The sequence below is a fragment of the Hippopotamus amphibius genome, chromosome 11 (assembly GCF_030028045.1).
Source record: "Hippopotamus amphibius kiboko isolate mHipAmp2 chromosome 11, mHipAmp2.hap2, whole genome shotgun sequence".
In the NCBI taxonomy this organism is placed as follows: domain Eukaryota; kingdom Metazoa; phylum Chordata; class Mammalia; order Artiodactyla; family Hippopotamidae; genus Hippopotamus; species Hippopotamus amphibius.
The window spans coordinates 90,451,306-90,479,119 of NC_080196.1; the positions used below are offsets into that span (position 1 = coordinate 90,451,306).

At 36.7% G+C, this 27,814-nt stretch overlaps 1 protein-coding gene across 1 annotated transcript in view; it reads right to left on the reverse strand.

The window, feature by feature from the left end:
- DYM (dymeclin) overlaps window positions 1-27,814 on the reverse strand; it is a 367,767-nt gene that overhangs the window by 232,368 nt on the left and 107,585 nt on the right. Inside the window, exon 9 of the mRNA XM_057698938.1 lies at window positions 3,169-3,351. Within this exon, the coding sequence (XP_057554921.1) occupies window positions 3,169-3,351 (183 nt within the window). The remainder of the gene's footprint in view (window positions 1-3,168; window positions 3,352-27,814) is intronic.

Here is a 27,814-nt window from a genome sequence, read left to right on the forward strand (position 1 = left end):
AACAAAACAAAAACCAAACAACACACACACACAAAAACACAAAAACACAACCCAACCCAAACTGGGACAATTTATTTCTCTGTACTATCTAAACCACAGCTTTCCAATGATTATAAATATATGAACAAATACCATGTAACAGAGTGACTTTTTTTTTTAAAGCCAAGTATTAAAAAATACTAAACTCAGTCACTGAGTTTGACTCCATTGCTATTTTTGCATTAATATAGCTGAATGAAATTGTCAATAAAAATATGAGCTTAAATAAATACAGCTATGGGGCTAGGCAAAAAAAAACCAAACCCTCTAATACATACAAATTAACCATGACATTGAAATGCTTTTTTACCAAAACTAAACGGCCATCAGTCCTAAATAAAAATATCCAGAGACAAACAGAAAATTCTCTTGTAAGATAAGAGTTAAAAAGAAAAAGAAGTGGCTTGAAGCTAAGTTAATTTTTTTCAAATGGATTATCACGGCTGAAGTACTCATCAATGTCAGTAATCCATTTATGAAGAAAACAGCTGGGATAACGTATAATTTAATTTAAAAATATCAAAATCAATATGCTCAACATTAGCTTCTATCATAGAACATACCAAACTAAGACAACTATTGGAAAACTTATAAAACAATTTTGTTTAAAGGAAAACTTAAAACTAATTGACTATAACTACAAACTTTTTTTTTTTAAGTAGAGTTACTGGAATGATGAAAAGCATAAATTACAGCCCGCACAGGGAAAATTCATGATATTCCCAAACTGACATAGCCCCTTTCCTACTGAAAGCAAGCCAGCAAGGTTAGGAAGTTTAAAAGGAGGTAAAGATAGGTCAACTGACTTAACAGAAAATTATAGTCTTGTCAGATAAAACACTGGAACATAACACAAAGAGCTGATACTTTCATGCCTTCTGACAAATGGGCACAAAGAATTTTTTCTTAAAGACACAGAACCACGAGCAAAACAAAACAAAAATTCAAAAAACCACTGCTTTATGACATTTCCAGAAGCTGTGCTCGTATGGAAAAGAAACGTGTGCCAACAAAATCTTTGATACCACAGTCCTGTGCCTCTCAAGTTTTCCTCCCCTTTACGTTTGTGAGAAGAATGCATCTAAGAAATGTATTCAACTTTACTACAAAGAGCCCTCACTTTTCCTTCCACATTCAGAACATAGGTAATTTTTTCAAACCTAACACTGTATTTTTGACACTTACAAAAACAACTGTTTTGTAAGACTGACCTATATTTTTGCAAGGGATGGCAAAAGGAAGTCTTGGCTGTATTGTTGAGTATGCAAACATTAGAGAATCTACAGAAGAGTCGGTGGAGGAAGATCCTGGTCACATTACACCTCTTTACAATGGAAGCAGAATAACACGTTCACCAATCTGTATTATACCTGACTACAAATGAAATACATATGTTGTGTGTCTACAGGTTACTAGCTAGTAAGTGCTATGAACCAGCCATTATACTGACAGCTTTATGTGTAGTAACTCTTATTTAACCCATATGGCAACCACGTCATTACTCTGACCAGTTTTACAGAGGATGAAACAGAGGCTTAGAGAGATTAAGCAACTTTTCCAAGATCATCCCTGAATAAACACAGATCAGCTCCTGTTGTTTTCACCACATTTTACTGTTTCTTACAATAGCAGCAGTAATTTGGTGAGTCCATCCTATGACAAATGCTCATTTAATTCTTATAAGACCCTTATGAGGTAGATGATATAATCCCTGCTTCACAAATAAGGAAACTAGTATTTAAAAAATAAAATCTGGGATATGAACCCAGGTCATTCTAACCCTAAAGCCAATGTTCTGAATCACTGTACCACCGTCTCGCAAAAGATGACTCTCCCAAGAAGGTTCAACTCTAAACAGTATTGTTTGGCCAGAAGAACAAAAGTAACAATAGCAGATACCATGTACTCAACACCTGCTATGTTGCAAAATCTGAGCTAATCATTTCAAAACCTTACCTTGTTTGGTACTTATGCAAATCCTATTAGGTATACTAGATAGTATACCTAATACTAGATCTTCATTTTACAGAAAAAGGCACTGAGGCTTTTTGAGAATACGCAAACTGGGAAAGGCCTCACAGCTTTGAAGTGACAGAAGTGTGATATGAACGCAGGTCAGCTTGACTCTGAAACTTCCTTTTTTAACCCTGAAGTCACACTGTCACCAAGAAGAGTATAGTAATGAGAACAGAAAATACTATTTGATACATGAGTTTTCATTTCTCATCTATCAGATTATTAGAGACTCATATTCCCCTGCAAATAATGATGCCAGAATTGGCAAAGGCACAACAAACTGGCACAGTCATCCAGTGTCTATAAGAAACATACACTAGCACAGCTCTGGAAAGGAACAAAGCAAAGACCACCAGAAGAGTTAAAAATGTACTTACCCAATAACGGCACTTCTTATCCATTTTAATTATATTAGTGTTGGATGTATTTTGAAAATCTAGCTACCATATTCATCTTGCTTTTAGTATAACCTTTTGATAAGTGATTACTGTTTCAACATGGAACTACCTGCCCATGCTCTACTTCGGGGTTTGGCAAATTACAGCCCACAGGCAGCCCACCACCTGTTTTGGAAATAAAGTTTTACTGGAACCCAGCCATCCTCATTTGCTTATGTATTACCTACGCTGCTTTTATGCTGCAATGGCAGTTAAGAGGTGGTGACAGAGACCACATGGCCCTGCAAAGCCATCTGCCCCTTTGCAGAAAAAAGTCTGCTGAGTTCTGTTCTCATTTTTAGTTCTATAAAACTCTAACTGGAATATAGACTTTAAATAAAAAATTTTAAATAACGTATCATTTGGAATTTTCCAGGTTAATTCCTCTCCCTAACAGGTAGGACAGGTAGATTCAAATTAAGCACACGCTGGCGTGGTTATTTCTCAAAGAAATGTAAATATAAATGGATATAAAGAACCACAGCCCTCATCTAAGATTTACTTGAACTTCCCGAGAATATAGACAGAAAATATACGTTTTTCTCTTCTGTAACCAACATGAAAATATACAACTTGATGGTCACCTTCACAACTGAAAGACAGTAAACAATATGCGGTAAAGAATACCCTCTTTCCTCATTAGAAAGGATATTCAGAGAAAAAAAATACCACAAACCTTGTGTATTCTTAAAGGACATGATGGCCTGTCTGTAGGGGTTTGGTGCATCTGCGGCATCTGTTAGGTTGGCCAGCACCAGCAGAAGCAGGAGACTCTGGTTGGCCAGAGGGGAAGAAACTTCTGGAGCAGCGGCTGCTTTGCTACCCACGCCGCCCAGTGTGAAAACAGTCCAGAGTCCAGCTGGAGAAGAAAACACAGTTAGAATGTGCTGGGACTAGTAAGACGAATCTATTTCTGTACAATATTCTATACTTTTTCATATTTTAAAGTTTGAAATACTCCCTTTTTTGATTATGAAAGTAAAAACAAGTCCATCATTTGGAAATTCTCATAATGCCCAAGGACATAAAATGTTTAAAGACTATCATTCCCTATCCCCATAATTCCACTTCCACTTCCCATAGATAACCAAAATATTAAGTTTCTTATATATCTTTCTCGATTTTTCTTTAGATATCAAAACATACAATTATAAGAAAATTTCACATACAGCTTTATACCAATATATTTGAAAGCCTAAGCAAAATATTAAAATATCTAGGAAAATACAACATACCAAAATTGGCCAAAGAAGACAAAAGCCTGAATGAATAAATAATCTTAGAAGAGTGTAAACCAGAGTCAAAGAGCCAATCCTCAAAAACAAACCAAGTCCAGATTTTTTTTTTTACAAATAAATCTACCAAGCCCTCAGCATACAGATAATTCTCATATTATATATGCAGTGCTAAAGTACAGACCAAGAATCATAGCTACCATACTCACTTTACAAGGCCAGAAAAATCTCCTTGATACAGAAAATGGATTTAAAAATGCACTTAATCACATTTTTTAAAAAACTTTGGAATAAACCTAACCAAGGAGGAAAAAGACTTATATGTAAGAAGGTTCCTCAGAAAACTAAAAACAGAATTACCATATGATCCAGCAATCCCACTCCTGAGCATATATTCAGGCAAAACTATAATTCAAAAAGATACATACACCCCTATGTTCACAGTGGCACTATTTACAATAGCCAAGACATGGAAACAACCTAAATGTCCATACGCAGATGAATGGATAAAGAAGATGTGGTAGATATATATAATGGCATACTATTCGGTCATAAAAATAAGAATGAAATAATGCCATTTGCAGCAAAATGGATGCAACTAGAGATTATCATACTAAGTGAAGTAAGTCAGAAAGAGAAAGACTATCACCACTTGTATGTGGAATCTAAAATATGACACAAATGAACTTATCTATGAAACAGAAACAGAATCACAGACATAGAGAAAAGACTGATGGTTGCCAAGGGGGAGGCGGTGGGAGAGGGATGGAGTGGGAGGTTGGGGTTAACAGATGTAAGCTTTTAGATACAGGATGGATAAACAATAAGGTCCTATTATACAGCACAGAGAAGTATACTCAATATCCCATGATAAACCATAATGGAAAAGAATATTAAAAAGAAAGAATGTATACATATATGTATAACTGAATCACTTTGCTGTACACATTATATATAAATCAACTATACTTCAATTAAAGCCAAACTCACCAAAAAAATAAGTGATCACTACACATCACAAATTTAAATTTATTTGAAACAATGTTCATGACAGAGTTGGGAAACTTGAGGCATTTAAGAAGAAAATCAAAATTATATAAGAAAGTACAACCAGTAGCCAAGTATTATTTGCTTTGGGACTGATTTGTTGTTTATCTTAACATTTTTAAAAATTTCCAGTCACTTCCTTCCACTCAGAGTATGCTCTGTAACTGCCTCCCCCTATATCCACCACTGCGTGTTCCAGGAGTGCAAGCAAAGAAAAACACAATTAGAAAGTTCAATCTGCAACAAAAATAATCACAAAATGCTCTCCAAGGTAAAACATAAGTGGTTTTTTTGGATTCTCTTCACGGCTGCACATCTTCATTACTAGGAGAAATAAGAGTTGACTAGCACTGGACAAATTTCACAAACAAAATTCTGATTTTTTTTTAACAGAACTTTTGCCCCCCTTCAAGTTTTTCCAAGAGGGCTGCAAAACTGCTTACTATGTCAGTCAAATGAACATTTTATTGAGAAGCTATCCCACCCCGCCCCCACCCAACACACAACCTTCCTTCCTTTCTCTGGTAAATATTACTGCTATGTGGCCTTTCCTTATAGGGAGAAATGAGGCAGCCTGCCATTGCCTACATTGTAGTTTAAACTGGCCCATAATACTGGACCAGAATTCTTCCAAAAGTTCGTTTCTTTTTGCTGATCCAAGCCTCTGATCTATGACCCAAGAATCTTAGTGGAATTGCATTTTCCTGTTGGCAAAAAAAAGTTTCTCGCCACCAGAAAAATAAGGGAAAGTTACAGTATGTTTCCTTCTCTTCTAAAAACCAAACTAAGGATGGTCTCCAAAGTTTTTTAATTGTATCCCTCAGGTCCTCCAAATAAACGCTTAAAATAAAGTTCATCTAACTAAAACTAAAAAAATACTGAAATTAACTAAAAGAACAAATCTAGTGTTGATGATTCAACCTTTTAAAAGTACTGACTCAAGATTATTTATCCTTAACAATAAAAATGTGAGAAAAGTATAAAGTATGACAAACTGCAACATCAATAAAATAATAATCAAAGAAGAAAGAAATCTCATTTTAAGAAATTTTGAACTCAAAAGTGAGCCATTAAGACAACGAAATTAAGGTAAATTACTGTTTTTTAATTATTAAACATGTCAATTGCCACACTAAAACTGATTTCTTATAACTAAAAAATATATTACAAAACATTATCCAAGCAAAAGTATACAAAAAAATACATGATAACATACTATACTGTCATCCATAGTTATAAAAATCTGCTAAAAGGGTCATAATCATATATTTTGAGCCTGTAATATTATAACAAAACAGATATTATGAAGTAATTAAGGAGAAAGCAGGTCAGCTATTACAAATACTTACTCTGCTAGAGACATTTCAATCAACACAGATAAAAGGGCAATCAGTCAATAAATAGGTAGAGTGCCTAATTAAGGTTAGGCCCTATGCCAGGTATAAAAAATACAAAGAAGAAAAAATTATACTTTGTCTTTGAAGAGGTTAGAGAAAGGGGAAGCAAACATTCATACCAATTTTAATTGCTATAATGATCCAACAAATATAACTCTTCAAACATCTATAGTTTTCCTATATAAGTGTAGTGAAATGAGGGAAGACAGTTTCACCAATAAAGTTACTGAACACGCATTCCAGAGCAAACACCAGGGCAGAGTAACTACCTGATCCCAATACCATACTCTCTCTCCTTTCATTAATAATTAAAATGCCCTGAGATTTAGCTGGACAGAACTACATTTCCCAGTCTTTCTTACAGGAAACTATGGCCATATGGCTAAATTCCAGCCAAAGGGATGTGACTGGGAGCAACACATGCGAGTTTTAGATTATATCCTTAAAAGGAAATTTTTTCTCTTCCAATCCTCACCATTCCCATGGGCTAGAACCCAGAGAGAGTGGTGGGCAGACAGATTCAACTTTGCGCATGAGGATACCACCAAGGGAAAGGCAAAACGAGACAGAAGGAACTCTGGTCCCTGGATGACCTCAGGAAGCAAACCTGCCTACACCCTTAGACTAGCTTAGATTTTTAGTTCTTTTTTTTTTTTTTTGGCACACGGGCTTAGTTGCTCCGCGGCATGTGGGATCTTCCTGGAGCTGGGATCGAACCCGTGACCTCTGCATTGGCAGGCGGATTCTTAACCACTGCACCACCTAGGAAGCCCACTAGCTTAGATTTTTATGTGAGAGAAATATACATCTTTTTTAAGCCACTGGTATCTGATCTCTATTAAAAGCCAAACCAATATCCTAACACAATTACGTGTTATAGGGACTTCCCTGGTGGCACAGCGGTTAAGAATCTGTCTGCCAATGCAGGGGACACAGGTTCGATCCCTGGTCCGGGAAGATCCCTCGGAGCAACTAAGCCCATGAGCCACAGCTACTGAGCCCGTGCACCACAACTACTGAAGCCCGAGCACCCTAGAGCCCACGTGCAACAACTACTGGGCCCATGCGCTGCAACTTCTGAAGCCCACAAGCTCTAGGGCCCACATGCTGCAACTACCTAAGCCCATGCACTTAAAGCCCGTGCTCTGCAACAAGAGAAGCCACCGCACTGAGAAGCCCACATACCACATTAAAGAGTAGCCCTCGCTCTTCACAACTAGAGAGAGCTCACGTGCAGCCACAAAGACCTAATGACCCATAAAAAAATTTTTTAAGTGTTATAAAGTTCTGAAATATTATTGCTTGCTTAGAGACCTTTTTTTTTTTAACTAACAATAGTTTTTAAAAAATTTTTTTAAGTTTTAAAGATAATTATAGATTCATATGCTCTTAAAAAGTACCTTTTTGTCCAATTTCCTCTAATGGTAACATCTTACAAACCTATAGTACAGTATCACAATCAGGATTTGACACTGATACCATCAAAATACAGAATAATTCCACCACCAGTTAGGAACATCTGTATGGGAAAAAATATCTGATGGTCATTTAACTTCTTTGAAGTTAATTTCTTTTAAGGGTCACATATCAGCCACAGAGGAAACGTATTATTGCCAAATATGTACTTACTGCCTGGGCACTTACATACTCTCAATTCATCACTTAGTAAGGTACTGGTATGGATTAGGCAAAGTGCAAGAAACTAGACTAGACACTAATAACCCAAAGACAATGAGGCCCTATCCATGAAGTGTACAGTCTGAAGGAGAAACGGACAGGGAAAAGACAAGCAAATAAATAAACTGTAGTGACTCTGCAGGGAGAAAATGAATGTTACCTATGTGTCAGGATGATCCTGGGAGAAAAAACAGTTCGGAAATAGCTCAGAAATCAATGAATAGAACTGATCATTTTACAATTAACCAAGGAAGCCATTCTACTTCCTCCCATTTTTAAAAAAATTTCTTTCATTTCTTTTTCCTACTTCCTTTCTTGCTTGAAAATCCTTCAAGGTCCAAATCAGACTCATCTGTTCTAATACAGCAAAAAATAACTGCTTTTACAGCACTTTGATTATAGCTCTCTCCAGCATATTACTTACCACAGTCTGAATTTGATTATACTAATGTATGTAACTTAGGCACAAATCTTCCTGTGGACTCCTTGATGGAAAAGAGCTACATCTTTTTTGTGTTTTATATTCCTTAGAGGGCTCCAACTTACAAACTTAATTTGTTCCTTTACCTCAACTTTACTTTCTTTCTTACTTCAGTTACTTACCAAAGGTTACTTTTACAGCGTATAAGACAGATTTCATATTGGATATTTTAAAAGTATACAAATATAGATTTTATATTTGCTACTTAAAGGAAAAACATGTTATTTTTAAAGTTCTAAATATAGGTGTCAAAAACTGGGTTTAGTCCTATATTTTAAATTATAATACTTTAATGCTGATGAGGATACTAGGAGACAGGTATTTTCAGACATCAGAGGTAGGACTGTAAATGGGCACCATCTTTAGAAAGGGAAAGCAAGTAATGTGCAGCACAAGCATTAACAATATGAAGACTACTTGGCCTAACAAGTCCAATTCCACAATGTATTCTAAAGAATGAATACAAAGATAAAAGAGCTATCCATTTTAAAACTTAGCGAAATATATACACTTAAATATTGAAAAAGAAGGAACTGACTGAATTAACTGTGACATATTCTTCAACACAAGAGAAAACCAAGCCCATGGTTAGAAATCCATGCACATCACCCAGAATGTCAACAAGGTTAACATTTTCCCAGTAGAATGTCACCTAGTTTTTAATATCTAAACTTCCTAGAATATATCCTTCAGTTTAATCCTTTTCAACAAGTGTTTATAAAATAATCTTTTATATTTATATCTCCAAAACTCAAAACATTTTAAAAAATAATGCATTGAAAGAGAGGGGGAATCAAATTTCGTTACAAAGATAATTGGTATGACAGAATTGTTGACATTTTGAAACTGAACTGAGTGTAATAAAAAAAAAAAAAGGAGACGAATGTCTCAGATGTTGTTGATAACTAAGAGGGCATCTTAGTGTCACGCCCCGTGTGAGCCATTCTCCACCACTGGGCACACATACTAAATGTGTTTCCTAAGACCTTTCACATTGAGCCCTCGATTTTGCTAGGTGTTACAAAATAAGAGGCAAAAGTTGAAAAGGTTGTAAAGAAGAGTGGGGAAAAGATGACTAAATGGAAGAGATTACTATTTAAATCATCACTTTGATCAGGAAGCCATATTTTAAGCATTTTATATAAAAACACACTAGTTTTGTTAAACACTGGCATTTAGTGTGCTTTAAAAAACTGGTTGTGAGACTTCCCTGGTGGCGCAGTGGTTAAGAATCTGCCCACCAATGCAGAGGACATGAGTTCAATCCCTGGTCAGGGAAGATCCCACATGCCTCAGAGCAACTAAGCCTGTGCACCACAACTACTCAGCCTGCATTCTGCAGCCTGCGAGCCACAACTACTGAAGCCCATGTGTTCTAGTGCCTGTGTGCCGCAACTACTGAGCCCACAGGATGCAACTAGTAAAGCCCACGCACCTAGAGCCCATGCTCCACAACAAGAGAGGCACTGCAATGAGAAGCCTGAGCACCACAACGAAAAGTAGTCCCCACTCTTCACAATTAGAGAGAAAGCCCACACGCAGCAACAGAGACCCAACGCAGCCAAAATAAATTTTAAAAATACAATGAAAAACTAGTTGAATATTTTAAGTTATTATATATGGCATAATTTTTAAAATTTAAAATAATGGTAAGTAGGTTCCAGATCAGTATTTTTAGCAGAATGTCTGATTTTCATGAATGGATTAATGATAATGAGTGGTAGATACCTGCACTGTATAACTATTTTGGAGGGCTAGTTGTTAGGGTCTGACTACAAAGGAACAAAAAGGAGACTTTTTAAGATGATGGAAATGTTCACAATCTTATGGTTATGCTGGTTAGCACATGACTGTGCATACCTGTCAAAGCTAACAGAAGGTGAGTTTTACTGTATATAAATTATATCTCAATAAACATGACTCCACCCTCTCCCTCTCCAACAACATGTTGCACATGGATGTGGAACACACTGAACACTCATATACTCTAGTGAGAGCTAAATTGGTGAAAATAATTTGGAAAACTGTTTCATTGTAACCACTATACTTGAATGATGTAAAGCTAGGACCCAACAACTTGCTTGATTATTATACCTAATAAAATGCTTACTTATGTGCAAAGACATGCAAAAATGTACATAGCAGCATTATTTTAACAGGCAAAAGCTGGAAATAAACACACATTACAGTATGAAGGATAAATAAAATATGGGACAGTATTAAGATGGAATAATATATAATAAAAGGAACAAACTATGCTTCATGCAAAAATATGAATGAATTTTACAAACTAAAGACACAAAAGAATACACAGCATATGATTCCATCTATATAAAGTCTGAAACTAACCTACGCTGCTAGAAGTCATGACAGTGGTTTCTCCTGCAGCTGGGAGAGGAGAGCAATTAAGAGAGCGCACGAGAGGGATTTCTGGGGTCCAGGGGTTACTTGACCTGACTGGTAATTACATGTATGTTCATTCACTTTATGATAACAAATTGAGCTATACACTAACTGTACACTTTTCTATATGTTAAACTTAAATTAAAAATGTTTACCACTAAGAAAACACAGTATGCATCCCTTTTTGTAAGATGATGATAAGTATATACCATAATGCTCAGAGTGGTTACCTTTGATTACTAGAACTAAAGGTGATGTGTTTTTCTCATTAGAATGCTTCGATTTCTAAAATAACATAGTGAAAGAAATCATAAAATTTGAAAAAAGTTTACATGATACCTTTAGAACAATATTTTAAGAAATACTGTTCTAAAGGTATATAGATATACCTTTTTTTTAATATAAAGAAATATATTAAAAATATAAGTTGGATGAAGGGGAAGCTGGGACAAAGTGAGAGAGTAGCATAGACATATATACACTACCAACTGTAAAGTAGATAGCTAGTGGGAAGTTGCTGTATAACAAAGGGAGATCAGCTCGATGATGGGTGATGCCCTAGAGGGCCAGGACAGGGCGGGTGGGAGGGAGTCGCGGGAGGGAGGGGATACATGTATAAAAAGAGCTGATTCACTTTGGTATACCTCAAAAGCTGGTACAAGAGTGTAAAGCAATTACATTCCAATAAAGAGCTTAAAAATAAAAAAGCCACCTCACCCCAAATTTGCCAAAGGATAGGCCCGCCTCTAATCAATAATGATTTAGTCATTACTGGTGACTCTTGAAAAGTACATTTGTTCTTTTAAATTTTTGTATTATTTCAATACTTTACAAAGCAAGTGTTCAATAAACATCATAAAACATCAAAAAAATATATAACTTTATTGAGGAAAACATACCCTATTGGATATTATATCTTTATTAAAGGGCACAGTCCTCAAGTACCTCTCTTTCTATGTAAGCAGCTATATGTCAAAAAAACATTCTTTAACAATTTATTTTTTTCAGTTTAAAATGAATATAAAACAGCAACAAACACAATCTTGAACTATGGCCAATCATAATATAGTGCTAGGAAAGGGGGAAGGGTGGTGGGAAGGTCACTGATATTTTCACTTTTTTACATGTGTTTACATTTAAAGCACTCTTAAAATATCTGGTGACTGCTAGTTCCTAAAACAGTTCTGAGTCAAATTCAATTTTCCTAACACAAAACAACATGCTATTACTACCCCTAGCCTGTCTCCCAAAAGGAATGCTTTGACCATCTCAAAAAAGAGAAAAACACACACCATAAAAGAACAGAGGAAAATGTTTTAAAAACTCATAGCACAGTAAAACATTTTATCCACCTTTGTAGTCTGAAATCTGTCAGAATCTCTGATTTATAATCCAGCATAATATAAGCCATATGAAACTTTAAAAGTCTTATTCCTTTAAGAATAGAAAACAGAACAATTAAAGAAAATCTGCAAAAAAAAATCCACTGAAATAATTCAGTATTTATGAAGATAACACCTGTTTTCAAAAAGGAGAAACAATGAAAGGTAAAGAATTCATTTGTCTAAGTAAAACTCGAGAATCACACATCCCTAAAATAAATCTTCATGAGCACCTAAGATGAGCTAGGTACTATATTAAAGTGTAGGGTATGAATGCAAACAAAATGAATAAAAAACCTAGTGTCCTCTGAGATAAATCCTACCTTGTACCCCCATGCAAGAATATTAGAGAAACTAATTCTGATCCATGAAATAAGAAAGGGGCACTGTGTCTGTGCACTCAGAGGACAGAGAGCCCTTCCCCTGAACAGGTCCATATCTGGTTCCCCAGGAACTTCATTCCATCTGTCTGAGGCTGGCCCCTAAAGCAGTGTTTCCCAAAATGGTTCACGGACCACTGATGTACTGAGAGACGGTTAAGTGTGGCACTTTTCAAAAATCTTCAAGAGTTATGTACATTAGAAATATATAAACTAGGATATTAATTTCACAATTTTCAAGGACTTTACCACGTAATATAAGGCTAGAGTAAATAATATGCCTAAATCTTTGAAAAAGTGAAGCAAGTAAATTGGAATTCAAGCTGTACCCATATAAGACAAAATCACAGTGGTTGCATGGATGTGGGTGAAGTTGGGGAAATACTCCTACAGGAAAACTGACAACTCCTCACATCACAGCTCTAAGCATCTGGCAGTGCATACTTCCACTGGGGTCCCCCTCTTCAAACCAGAAAAGCCCTGTTCCCACAACATCTTCCCCTGATACGTGGTCTCTAACCCCTCAACACCCTGGTCACCCTTCCATCTGCTGGCAATGACGCATCCCCAACAAAACATAAAATACAGGTCATGTGTGTTAATGATGCAAGAGAAACATAAGTACCTTTCAACAAGTTTTAACCAAATACTGTACAACCATTCACTCCTCCTTCAGCTGAGGAAATCCAACAGTGTAGTCTGTCACTCTGTGAAAATTACAGGGCCTTATAAGGGCTAGAACTTTCACTGTTACTACAAACTTCTGTCTCTCACACACAGCTGTACTACCGCATAACCTTGGCCTGCATGACTGTCTTCCCTGCTAGGCTGTGGGTTGCTTGAGATGAGTGTCTCCCTTTTTCACTGTGGTTTGATTCCTCTGCACCCTGACATTGTAATTTTTTATATTACATTAAATAGGAAAATGAGTAATTTTTAATTTTGCATTTTTGCAAACTTTACCTTTTATGTAAAAATATTCGTATGAAATTCTTTACTTTCTCCAAATAAAAATCAGGATTGCGGTCTGAATTATGCAAGAGATTTTGTCAAAAATTACCTATATTAAGCTTATTAACTTTAACAGTATCAATAACCAAAAAGACTCAATTTGGAATCTACAAATAAATTTCTAGCAGTAAAATCTTAGAATGAGTGCCTACACTAGCACGCAACTTCCACTTGTGAAGGAGTAAATATAAATCAAACGACTATAATAAAGTATGCAGAATAGATTTATTCCCACCTCAGTAACAGTCATTTTTTCCATACAGGTTTCCAGCTGTTACTTTTCTGGGCATTAAAAACTGAGAATCTGAGTAACTATTACTCTTTGGTTGAAAATGACATTCAAGGAAAGATGGGAAGTATTTCTTCCAAAACTCTCACCATTAAAATGAATTTTTAAATGCCTTAAAGGCAGCAATAGCAACATCATCTACCATCAAAGGATAAGAAGAGTAAGATAAGAGCTTAGGAGGGACTAGGAAACCAGAACCTATGAAATAAGAGGACATTCATAAATATTTGAAAAAGAGGATTCCAAATAAATGAATCTAGAAAGTTCCCAAGACATAAAAGATCCCCAAATGAAAGTTACAGGTAGTAAATGCAAACAAGCATGAACACTGTAGATCAAATGGTCTGAAAGTACTAGTGAGACGGAAGAAATATCCGCAGAGCATTCTATTCAATCCAACTAGTAGTTAATAAACACACTAACACTAGTAGTCTCCAAAGTGGGTGAGGAAAAAAAATATCAGAACTTTGTTTCACTTAAGAAATATGAAGACACTAAGCCTTAGCAGTACACACTACCCAGACTGGCACTGGTGCTCACACTCAGCCCACCTGTCAGAAGTCACACGCTATGCCAGTAATCCAGGTACCTGAGTGGGGTCCTGCCCACAACAGGGGGGACAGAGGCACTCACTCCTTCCTTCTCTAGCAGCATAAGGAGACATACTGTGGTCTGATGTGCTTGATTATATTACCTAGTTAACTAAACTGACTCACATAAAAATCTATTTTAAAAATAATGGAACCAGGGAATTTCCTGGTGGTCCAGCCGTTAGGACTAGGTGCTTTCACTGCCCAGGGCATGGGTTCAATCCCTGGTCAGGGAACTAAGATACCACAAGCCACGAAGCACGGCCAAAAAATTTTTTTTGAAAAAAATGGAAGCATAAAAGTGTTTAAACTTTCTGGTAAAGAAATCACACACAGAAAAAATATATATTCAAGATTCAAATACAAGCAAACAACAGTAGAGCCTACCGTTCTACTCCCTGTGTTGGCTCTTTGTTAAGTCATTTTTGTAAGCTAAAAACAAAGACTATGTTATCAAATCTCTGTAGAAAACTGCCTCCCCATCCATTACCAACACTCTCTGAAACAGAAATTTATAGCCACCATTATTAACAACGAACATGGCTATAAAATATACGGTGCCTTGAGACATTAAATAATGACACCATGAAGCCACTGTCATTAGCAATTGAGTTTAAAAACTCATCCAAATAATTACTACTAATAATATTTATAATATCAAATCTTTTTCTGTATTGGTAATAAACTCAATTTTAAGTATTTTAAAAAATTTTAATTAATCATCTTTTGGAAAAATGTCAATTTGCAGATATCTTATAATTTACCTAATATATTAGTATAACAATGCATTATGTAATTTATAAATCAATCCACTTAAATAGGGGGCTTTCTTTACAAGGTTATATTGATGGGATGTACAATCAATAAAGTTTAAAGACTACTATACTCAAGGGGCTGTTGTGGAGAGAGGCAGTAAAAGAAAGAGGGGAAGAAAAAGAGCAGCTTCTGCCATTAAATGGTGATTTATACAAATTACCAAATTTATAACTCACCAAGCATTATTATCATTCACCTAATTTTACACATAAAGAAATTACACTCAAAGAAGCTAAGTTCCTTACTCACATAATAGAGCTAAGCAGGTCTGCTCCCACGGTGCTCTGAGTCTAGCAGATGCTCTCACCCACAACCCTCACTGCCCCTCCAGCTCCAAAACAGTAAAGGAGGGCCCCTGGCCTTCGCTGGGGATTATAATTTTAAAATTTACCACTAGTCAGATTTTCAATCACCTTATAACAGGCCTAAATTCAATCTATTTGCTATAAGGAATAGCATTCTGTAGTTTACATTGAGTCTGGCCCCAAATTATCCTGCCAGACAGAATTCTTTCCCACTCTTCAACCTCATCCACAGAATTCTGTATGTATGCACACACACACGCACACACACACGTGTGTGTGTGTGTGCGTGTGTGTTTTTTGCCTGGATTGTTTTTGTGGCTCTAGCTACCTTCTGTTCATCTTGGTAGTGCATCTGCATTTCTTTACTTCCCCCTAAGGAACTATCTCTCCCAGGCGTCTTGCCCCTTTTTTTATGGTGAATAAACATTTACTAAATTGTCTCTTTGTCAGACACACTCAGGTTCCTCAATGAATAAATTGTTTTCAATACATTCAAGGTGCCCATAATCTTCTTGGGGACACAGGTAGGAATGTCTTTACAATATAATATCCTTAAAGTTTCACAGAGTCCTGTGCGGAAAAAAAAAAGGACTAGCTTTGCTTAGGCATTCCAGGAGAGCTTCCCAAAGAAGGCTGCCTGTGACCTGGGGTGTGAAGGTGAGTGACAGATCTGCAGGTAGAGAGGAGAAAGGAATTTCAGTGCATGGGATGGTATCAGACAAGGCTGGGCAGGGGTCAAACCTTCCGTGCATGCAGACACATTCATCACAGGTGTCTGGAATTCCCACAGCTTGGGAGAAGGAAGTTATGTAATCCATTTTGTTCTGTAAATGGCTCTAATGGTTTTCTCAATAATGTGTAAATTACTATGATCTGCAGAATTCAAAAACAAAAAAGATTATTTGTGTTATTCACTGTTTTGTTGTTGTTTCTTTTACTTTGAACTTAAATGTTGTAATTTTTGAAGAGTATAACAAAAATTTGGGGGACTGAGGACAAAAACTGGTATGCAGAGACAGAAGTACCAGGTTCTCTCATCCCACTGTTTTCTGATCTCTGTGAGTTATGCTGATAACTCCAACAAATAACCTGTCCTAAAAGGCTGGTTTATTATATTACTGCCTCGTCTTCATCCACTATACATTATCAACCAAGTATAAGTCAGGAATAGGATAAGTCACAAGTAACAGACCTGTATTAATTATGGCTTCAACAGAAGTACAAAAGTGGATGTAGCAGAGCTTCCACATTACTCCATGATATTCAAGAGCCAGGCTCCTTTTCTCTTGTTGTTCCACGGTGTACCATCTCCATTTCTAAATTTACTCATGGTACAGTGTGGCTAATCCAGCTCCAGCCATCACATTTTCATTCAAGTTGGCAGACAGAGATGAAAACATGCACTTCCTTTAAGAACTCTACCTACAAGTTTGCCCTTACCACTTCTGTTTATACTCCCTTGGCAAAAATATAGACCATACAAGGTTGCAGAGAGGACTGAGAAATATGATCCATTCTTGGTATCCATGTAGTCAGCTAAAATGGGGGAGGAGACAAATCAGCAGTCATCACCATGCTACATGGAATAAATCCTTTGCAATGTCCCCAAAATATGTCCCTTCTACTTGAGATAATGGAACAGCTACTTGGCCTTAGGTACCCTGTCTTTTAAGCCCTGTCTTTACCTTCGCTCAGGGAAACAACTGTGCCCAGATAAACCAGTGAGCTTTATGAACAACATGAGAACTGGCAGAACTATTGATAGTCTTACCATGATGTCTTCCCTTTGAATACTAGCAAAGGATACCTCCAAACATGTGCTATTAACCATACAGTTAAAAGAAGGAGGTAAGTAATTTTAGCTGCTTTACAGCAAAAATTTGCCTACTCTCCTGATTTGACCAAGTCAGGAACTGAAATTAATAAAAGTAACAGCTTGGATTGAAATTGCACCTTTCTTTATCAGGACTCAAACTCTTCAAATATATAGTAATATACTATGTTATTTTCATAACCCTAATAACAAGATAAAATGATATTATTTGAATGTTTTTTAATTTATTTATTTATTTATTTATTGGCTGCACTGGGTCTTCATTGCTGCATACAGGCTTTCTCTAGTTGCAGTGAGCAGGGGCCACTCTTCATTGTGGTGCATGGGCTCCTCACTGCGGTGGCTTCTCTTGTTGCAGACCACAGGCTCTAGGTGCATGGGCTTCAGTATCTGCGGCACATGGGCTCAACAGCTGTGGCTCACGGGCTCTAGAGCGCAGGCTCAAGAGCTGTGGCGCACAGGCTTAGCTGCTCCACAGCATGTGGGATCTTCCTGGAGCAGAGATCAAACTTGTGTCCCCTACACTGGCAGGCAGATTCTTAACCACTGCACCACCTAGGAAGTCCCCTATTTGCATGTTTTAAATGCCTCCTACTAAACGTTTAACTTGCTTTTAAGTTTAAACATATACCTATACAAAGGGACAAGTACTGGAAAAAGAATGAAAAAATGGAAACAGTTGATTTGTTACAGTGGTAGGATTATAGCTAATCTTATTTTTTTTAATTTTCATAACTTCTAGTAGCCCCTGTGCAATAACGTTTGAGACTTCATAAACACACACTCACACACATGTATCGTACATACATACAGCATACAGTATGGAGAAAAACAGCCATAAATGATTTCTACTACCTACGTGACTTTACAAAAACTACATAACCTCTGTAAAATAAGGTCATAGTACTAGCCATTTAATGTCTGTTTGCTCTCATTTCCACACCCCTCCCATCTATGATCTGTAGTGCAGGGGGCTAGAAACCTGCAAACTATATTTTCCAAACTTCTCTGCCTGCTGGCTTCAGGTTAGGGCAGAGAATAGGAAGGAGGGGGAAGCACATGAGAATAGAGACACCGTTTTCCTTTCTGCTTCTGGGGGTTCTCTAGCAGATTCAATCAGGGCTCTGATGGCTTCCCGTTCAGGTAGTAAGGCTCCTACTGTAGAGGAGTCAGCAGGTTCTCTTGCAACACATTGTATAAACATGTTCACTAGGGTGTTATCTGGAATAACAAAATACCGGAAACCACCAAAATGACTAAGCAGTTTGATTAAGATGAATCTATTTGATACATGATTAAAATTGTATTTATGAAGAAATACTAATGGCATGGAAAATACAACATAATGTTACAAGAACAAGACAGGATTTTTAAACCTATACTTGCCATTAGCATCAGCCAGTGTTGTGACTGCACAGCAAGACCAGAGCAAGAGGGAAACACAGATCAAACTGTGTATCATTTACATATCTATGAGAGTTATGGCCCAGGCAGATTGAAAGAACATGAAAGAACAGAAAATGTATTCCAGCAGGAAAAAGAATAGGGAGGAATTTGGTTCAACAGGAGTGGAGGGCTGCAGACTTCTGCTTATACTACACTTTGCAAAGTTGGCAATATAACCTCAAGGGGGCAAACTTTTAAAACTTGATCCAGAAGAGACCAAAAAATAAAACCCCTCTTTTTATGTGTGAAGCACAGATATATATAGTACATAAACAGATATAAAGTATATTTGTGGTTTTAATTTTCCTTTGGGAGTAGCACTGGCAATTAGGAAAAAACAGTCTAAAAAGGCTCCTTAGGATGATGAAATGGGAAAAAACGTTAAGAAACACTTGCAAACAGAAATCTCCCTGAAGGATAAAATACATATTGGTGTAACTTGAATCCATGCATTCAAGGGAGAGTTGAAACTAATGCCATTTGAAGGGCATGGACCTGGAGTTTCCAGGTATCAGGGGGACAACAGAAATGGTTCAGTGTACAGCGGGAGAACCGCCATGGGTGCATGCAACCCCAAGACATAAGAGAATCTAAGTTTACAAATTATATCAAAACATTTCAAAGAACCAGAGATCCACTATAGTGAATATACAAGAGGAGGACGTATTCTGTGTAGGCATTTCAAGTGATTAATATGCTGAAATGATAATATGATTATAAGGCAGGAAGGACAAAAATAAAGAACAAGAGCAAATAAGAAATATATTAATATAAAACTGCAAACCAAAGGCATCTGAAGAATAAAACTCTTACACACTGCTGTCACCCATGGTAAATTGAGGAGGATGGGTAGTTTACTCTCTACCAAATATTATTATACGAGTTTATGATAATCATTTCCTTGCTTTTCTTTATAGTTTCAACCACCTACAGACCAATCCCTAAACAATGTAGGTTAGTTTTGCCTGGCTTTTTTGGTATAGTTTTGCCTACTTTTGAAATTTCACACTATATATGTTTTCTTTTAATTTGCTTCTTTCACGCAACGTGGTGTCCCAAGAGTCATCAGTTTATGTGGGGAGCTGTAGTTCCTTCAGCTGCACATAATGAACACAATACTCTTCATCCATTCCGCTCTTGATGGTCATATGACCTGTTTCCAGTTGGAGACCATTATAAACAATGCTGCTATGAACCTTTTTTCATGTGTTTTCTTGCACTTAGGTGTGCAAGTTCCTTTAGGGCACACACCTAAGAATGGAGCTGCTGGGCTATAGGGTATGTGCATATTCAGTGTTACTAAATAATGGTCAAATCTCTTCCAAAGTAGCTGTATCTAATTACACTCTTAACAGAACTGTCAGAGTTCCCCTGGTGTACCAACATCTTCTTTTATAATTTTAATATAACATTCATCTCCAGTGTTATACTTCTGAAAGTTACCGGCTGCAGTTGTACCTATTTTCATATATGCCTGATTTTGAAACAAATTTAATTCATTTCACTTCACACAAAATAAGAGTAAAATTACACCTCCAGTCTAATAAGCAGCACCTAGCTCCACACAGGACCAGCAGGGTGAATTAAGATATTCGTATCCTATGCCTGACCTTTGTACATCTCTGGAAAGTATCCCAAGTATCCCAAAGCAACTTACTATTCTCTTCTCCTGCTTGGCTAACTCCTTTTATGTGCTGTAGTAATGCTTATTGACACTGCTTATTTCTTTGGCCATTTAAAATATAGTTTTAGGCTCCCCAAATTTACACTTTATGTAAAAAAAAAAATTGAAGGGTATTTTTATCTAACAGAATTATATTTGACTGCCCACCAGGTGTGGGGGGAAAAGTGTATATCAACATCTGTAGTAAGAAAATGTAACAGATTTCTTAAATACTAAGTTTACTATGAGAAAATGCAATGTTCTTTCCAGAGAATTCCCCCACTTTCCACCAATCACTGCCCATTATGGAAAAACTATCAACATTTATGGTCTGATTACTTAAGCTGTTGCCATCCTGACTATATGAAAAATTGAAAGACGAATTTTTAAAATTTCTCAAAATAAACATATTTCAAATAGCTCAATTATTATCAAACTCTGCCAGAATTTTAAACATGCAAATAAAATTTAAAAACAAATGGATGCTGTAGCGCAGAGATTGGCGTAACACTGTAAATCAGTTATACTTCAATAAAAAAATAAAAAATAAAAAAAATAAAAAAAGAAAAACAAATGGATGTATCATATCATTTTGTTGTACCAAAATGTCCATACAATCATTGATAATCTGAAAACATCACTCAATAGTAATCATGTAATTGGAACCCTACATGTCAATGCTTTGATTGTTACTGAAGAAAACCAGTCTATGGGAGAAAAAACTTGATTCAAATATTTTCTTTTGAAAATACAATGCAAGTGTTAAGACAACAAAATTCCCTAATTTGCTAAAAATAGATATATTTGTATTTTTTTTAAATAAAAATTTTATGACACTGGGGAGGGAGGAAAGGGAGGTACGTGGGAACTCTGTTTTTTGCTCACTTCTCTGTAAACTAAAACTGTTCCAAAAAAATAAAGTCTATTAATTTTTTTAAAAATGAAGTGTAAAGAATTAAAAGTATAAAACTACAACCATAAAGAGAATAGGGCCATAAGTGGATGAAAGATTTTAACACGTTTCTGGTAGAGAGTTAACAGTGAACACAGTGGAAGAAGACACAGATGGAAATTCTCACAGCAGGACCTATAATGAAAGAAAGGAGTGTCTATTTGCATAGTAGATCTTTAGCAAGGGTCTAGAATCAGAGAACGTATATGGAGTGGGGGCAGGAGTTAGAGGCAGAGCTAAAAATGGAAAAATTTCAAAAATCTTTAGCAGAACAACTACCTCTTTACAATAGTACTTTTCTAGGCCTCAGTCATCCAGAGTACTATTACAGAGTAGTCATATAATTTGCAAAGGCTACATGACATTCACTCATTCAACAAGCAATTAGTATCTCCCACAACCCAGGGCCTCTGCTAATGTGCTGAGGATATAGGTTTGAACAACAAGCAATTCCTGCTCATAAGACTTCCCTCACATTCTAGCGAGGGGTAATAGTTAGGCAACTGAGAGGTCTAGAACTGTTCAAGAACCAGGGCCACCCAGCACAGATCCCACCCTCTCGAGACTCTACAGTATCTCTAATTCTCCAGTTGACTCTGCTCCAAGCCTACGCTGACCACCTCAGACCCTTGCTCCAAGGGTCCCAAACTCATGATGATGAAGTTTCTTTTGCAGCCATCACTGCTCCTAGCACTGGCAACCCCCAGATGGAAGCAGTTGTTCCTGTCAGGGCCACAAACAGCAGCAAACTAAGGCCAGGAAATGCAGTGGCTAGAAAGCCAAGAGCTAAGAAGACAGGGAAGAACAATATTGGGGGTGGGGATGGGGGGGAACGACACACAAGAACAGGAAACTAAAAGCAAATGGGACAGTCTAGAATGATCTAGAATGATAAAAAATAGATAAACCCACAAATTGCTATTTTACTCACATCATCTATTGAGCAACAGAGATATACAAGTAAGCAAAACTATTTTTACTTTTAGGAGTATTCCTGGAATGCTTTATACTTTGGAATAATTACTATTGAAAAGACCTCCTCTCTTAAAGCTAATATCTATTAATCTGTCTACACTTTCTAAAATAAACTGGGGGTTGGGAACTAACTAACTTCAAAGAGGCAAAGGAAGTATTATTAGAATGAGTTTTGAAAAGACAAGTTCAAAACTTTTCAACATTTACCCTCAAACCACAGCATCAGGAGCCACAGAAAATATAATGCATGTCAGACTTTTATGATTCAGCAACTTGTAACATTTTTAATTGCAAAGTTAGCTCAACTTGGTTTGCTTTTGCACCACTCAAATGGCCTGAAAAATGGTGCTAATCTCCAGGAGGGCTTTCAATTTGATAAAGTTATGGTTAAGGATGCTAAGAAGGTTCCTGGTGGATCTCTGTTTATCTTCCCTTTTTTTATAATCTAGAAAAGATTGTCTTAATTTTGTAAGCAGAAAGGCTAAGGGAACATGAAACATATAAGATAAAAATATGAGAGGTATTTGGAAAACTAGAGAAATTGACACAGGTTGGGGGGCGGAGATGAGGCAGGCATATAGTAACTAGTATTTGTTTTCAGTATTTACCATATTCTAGACACTTATTCACGACTTGTCATATGTTATTTAAATGTTACAAAAGCACACAGGTAAATATATTCTAAGTTCCACTTTTAAAACAAGAACATTAGGATTCAGAGAAGTTAAGTAATGTAAAGTAACAAAACTGGTAGAAGGCAGAGCCCAGTTTCCAGCTCAGACCTATCTGATGCCAAAAGCTATATTCTCTTCCAACCTGATCCTGCTGGTGAGGATAGCTAGCTGCTGCTCTCCCCCTCCCTTTCTTCGGCCTAGACTCTGTCAAGTATGGGACCCCGTGGACTTGCAGAATTGATCCTGGAGGCTGCGGGGCAACACAATGAGTAGTACTCCCCCCCACACCATTCCATCCAGTTGGATTCAATGGGCCTTCAAGGACCACGGTCTGGCAAAGTAAGTACCAGAGAAAAATGAAGAGACATTTATCATAATCCCACAAGGAAGCATCATCCCATTTTTACAGATGGGAAAAGGCTCAGAGAGGATACAAAACTTTCACAAGGTTATAGAGCTAATTAGCTTGTAGTAAGCGATTGAGTCCAGGTCTGGCCAGAACCCCACATTCTTCAGAATCTTACCTAGCAACTCTGGAAGGAGTAGAAGTTAAGAGATAGCTTGTTAATGGACAAACTGAAATTTACAACACAAATTCATCTTCACATTGAGTCTACTTTTCCCCCAACATTTTATTATGAAAACTGTCAAACATCCAGAAAAGCTGAAAGAATTACAATATAGTGAATACCCATACGTTCACCATCTAGATTTTACATTAACATTTTGTTGTATTTGAGAAAACATCCCTGTCCGTCTATGCATCCCTATATTCCCCACCAATGTAGCTTATTTTATTAATGCATTTCAAAGTAAGTTACAGAAACAGTTTAAGAGGACAGTCTTTGAATGATTCCTAACACTAGACTTTAAGTTATTTAATTATGTAAAAGGTGGTCTCGGGCTTCCCTGGTGGCGCAGTGGTTAAGAATCTGCCTGCCAATGCAGAAGACACAGGTTCGAGCTCTGGTCCAGAGAGATCCCACATGCCGTGGAGAAACTAAGCCCATGCGCCACAACAACTGAGCCTGTGTTCTAGAGCCCACGAGCCACAACTACTGAGCCCACATGCTACAACTACTGAAGCCCGAGCACCTAGAACCCATGCTCTGCAACCAGAGAAGCCACTGCAATGAGAAGCACACTCACCACAACAAAGAGTAGCCCCTGCTTGCCACAACTAGAGAAAGCCCGCATGCAGCAACGAAGACCCAATGCAGTCAATAAATAAATAAATGAATAAATAAATAAATTTATTTAAAAAAAATTTTTTTTAAAAAGGTGGTCTCAAAACTACACCAACTAGGACTTCCCTGGTAACGCAGTGGTTAAGAATTCACCTGCCAATGCAGGGGACACAGGTTCAATCCCTGGTCCAGGAAGATCCCACATGCCAGAGAGCAACTAAGCCTGTGCACCACAACTACTGAGCCTGCATTCTAGAGCCCGTGAGCCACAACTAATGAGCCTATGTGCTGCAACTACTGAAGGCCACGCACCTAGAGTCGGTGCTCCACAACAAGAGAAGCCACAGCAATGAGAAGCCCACACACCGCAACTAGAGAAAACCTACGCACTGCAAAGAAGACTCAACACAGCCAAAAAATAAATAAATTTATTTATTTAAAAAAAACCCTAAACCAACTATAATTTATGAGTTCCTACTACCACTCACAAATTGTGTCAGCGAGTAACCCTGAATAAACCTAATCTTCATATTTACTTCAAACATCCATGCTGAAATTAATGTAAATTTTAAAGCAGCTGCTTAATAAAAGTTACACTCATTGACTGTGATAGAATTTAACAGTTTTAAAGCAAGTCCTCTTTAATTGCTTCATTTTTCAAATAAGATTTATATTCCCCAAAATTATAATTCCATGATTTTAATATTCCTATGTTTAAAATATATTTAATATTTTAAATTCCACCATAAAATAAATTATGTTGGCGGAGTCTTCAAAACAGATTAAATCATTGATGCCAAATAACACTTACAGCAAGTCTTAGAAACTTATGTCTAGGATTTCATCTGAAATTGACTGCTTTATTTCATTTTCTTCCTGGTAAATATGAATGAATTCATTTCCCAACTATTTGAGGCATAAATGAAGCCTCAGTCTTCCCCTCAAATCTGTTAAGAAGAAAATGAGAATAGAGGCCTGGCATACTGACTTTTAGAGCCATTTCCGGAAACTGGTTTAGGAATGGCTGTCAGCAAGTGGATAAAAGATAAGTCAGTATTATATTTTGACGCTATATTACTTCCAATGAAAATCATTTAATAAACATTTTTAAAAGTCTAAAATCTGAAATAATACTTTTTTCAGAGAGCAATTAAAGGTAAAATAACATATTACGACTCTACAACTAATATGGTCAGTTTGTGTTGTAGATACTAAGCTAAATGCTCACTGTATCCCTGCAAGGAAGCATTACAAGGAAACAGTAAACTGAAATTAACTATATTTTGTAAGTCACAAAATGAGTTCAGTCCTGAAAATAAAGAAGGAGAGAAAAAGTCATTATTTCACCTGGTTTATAAAATCTACCAAATCATTCCAAATAAAAATGAATTGAGAAAGTAATTATTGTTTATAAGCCACTTTCTTTTTTTGAAAGTTCAAAGTGCTTTAATTAGAAATGTTTTCACAACTATGCCTGTTTCTGAGTGCCACATACTTTTTCTCTTACTGTAGTTTTTCTTACTCTCAATGAGTCAGCGCAGAAAAAGCCAAAAATGAAGAGAAAAGCAATAGTCACATAAAATAAATTACAACTACTGCACACTGTACCTATCACAATGAATTCAATAACTTTCTCAATAACAAGTTAGGAGAAATGAGTTAATCTTCAAATTCTACTTTATTAATTTCTCTATTAATCACTACTTTGGCTTTATAATTTGGCTGAGACACCCACCACTGCAAGCAAAGGAAAAAAAAACATTTCTGATGGCTCATTCAGATGGAAAAGCCATATATCAGAAGTTATTGTGTAAAACCTCAGTACTTGTGATGGAAAGCACAGTTTGGCAGAACACATTTAATTAGTCTTGGCTCTTTAAAATATTAAATATTCAGTTATAATCACATTACAGCTTTGTCTTATAATGAAAAAACACAAGAAATTTTGAGGTCAACCCTTCCTTTGCTTCATCTTTTTTTTTTTTTTTTTTTTGGTATAGAGGCAACTTAGAAGCTTGAAAGTATATTAAAAGACAAGGTCAATGAAGTAAGGACAGAATCAAAAGAAAAGCAATAAATGTTATAACTTATTTTTCCTTCTCACAATATAAATTTTCAACATAACTCTTTTAGTAACTATCTGAAGTCTCTTATAAATGTATATACCAAATATCAGATATTTTCATAATTTATTTACACTAAAAATCTGGGTAAACATAAATCATTATAAGGTCACTGGCTTTTCTCTATTTTTTTAAACAAAAGTTCTCTCTCAAATATTACTATGTAATATTTGTTACTAATAGTGACCATTTATTGGGTACCTATTGGGTACCATGCTCTCTCCTACACTTTTGCTCATCTGAGGACCTCAGTAGCCCTACAAAGGAAGGTATTACCCTCAGTTTACCTGGAAGAATCTGAGTCACTGAGAGGTTAAATAGCCCAAGAACACCTAGTTAGTAAATGGCAGGACTGGCATTCAATTCTAAGTCTAATACTGACAGCCAGAGTCTGATATCTGTGCCTCTTCCATAATACCAAATTATCAAACTCTAGAGCCAGTCCCTCCAAAGAACAATATAAGGGGTAGCCTCCAAAATCAGAAAAGAAAAATAATTTGTTTCAATCACAGGGTTATTTTTGGAGTGTCTCCTTATGCTTCCCTCCCTCCCTCCCTCTTTTCTTTCTTTCTGTCTGTCTGTCCGTGAGGTGGCCACAACCCTCACCACCGCCACTAAACAGGTTGTGGTTTAAAATAATGACTGGAGCTAGAAAGGTGCCTTAGCTATCAACATACAGAAGAGACCAGTGGCCTCCCAAACTGAGAATATTTCAGTGAGGGGAATTCCAGCACGACCTACTTAATACCTATTACTGACTGAATGTTTGTGCCCCCACCACCAAATTCATATATTAAGCCCAAACCCCAATGTAGTGGTAACAGCACGCAGGGCCTTTGGAAAGTCATTAGGTTCAGATGAGGTCATGAGGGTGGAGCCCCCATGATGGTATTCATGCCCTTATATGAGGAAGAAGAGACACCAGTGAAGAAACACCATGTGACGGTATCGTGCAACCATCTGCAAGCCAGGAAGAAAGCCCTCACCAAGAACCTAATCTGCCAACACTTTGATCTTAGACTTCCAAGCCTCCAAAACTGTGAGAAATACACGTCTGCTGTTCAAGCCACCCAGTCTATGGTATTTTGTTATAGCAATCGGAGCTGACCATGTGTTACCACCACACGCCCTGCCCCATTACATAACAAATCATACAGGCAAGGGTCTTCATTCACATGCTTTGTAAAACATCTCTAACAGTGTAAGGTGATGTGCTAATAGCTGAAAGTAAGTATCAAGTATCAACTGCTTTACTGACTATAACTAAGACCACTAATATTACTGATATCTTGGATTAGTTGAACATTTGAAATATTTATTACAATTCAGGGTGGTTCAGCATCTTTTCTTTATTAAAAAATTTTGGCTAAGTTTATAAACAAATGATCAAAAAGAAAATATAATCTTACAGTAAATTAGTGAGTAAGAAATGGTACCATAGTGACTGTTGTCAAG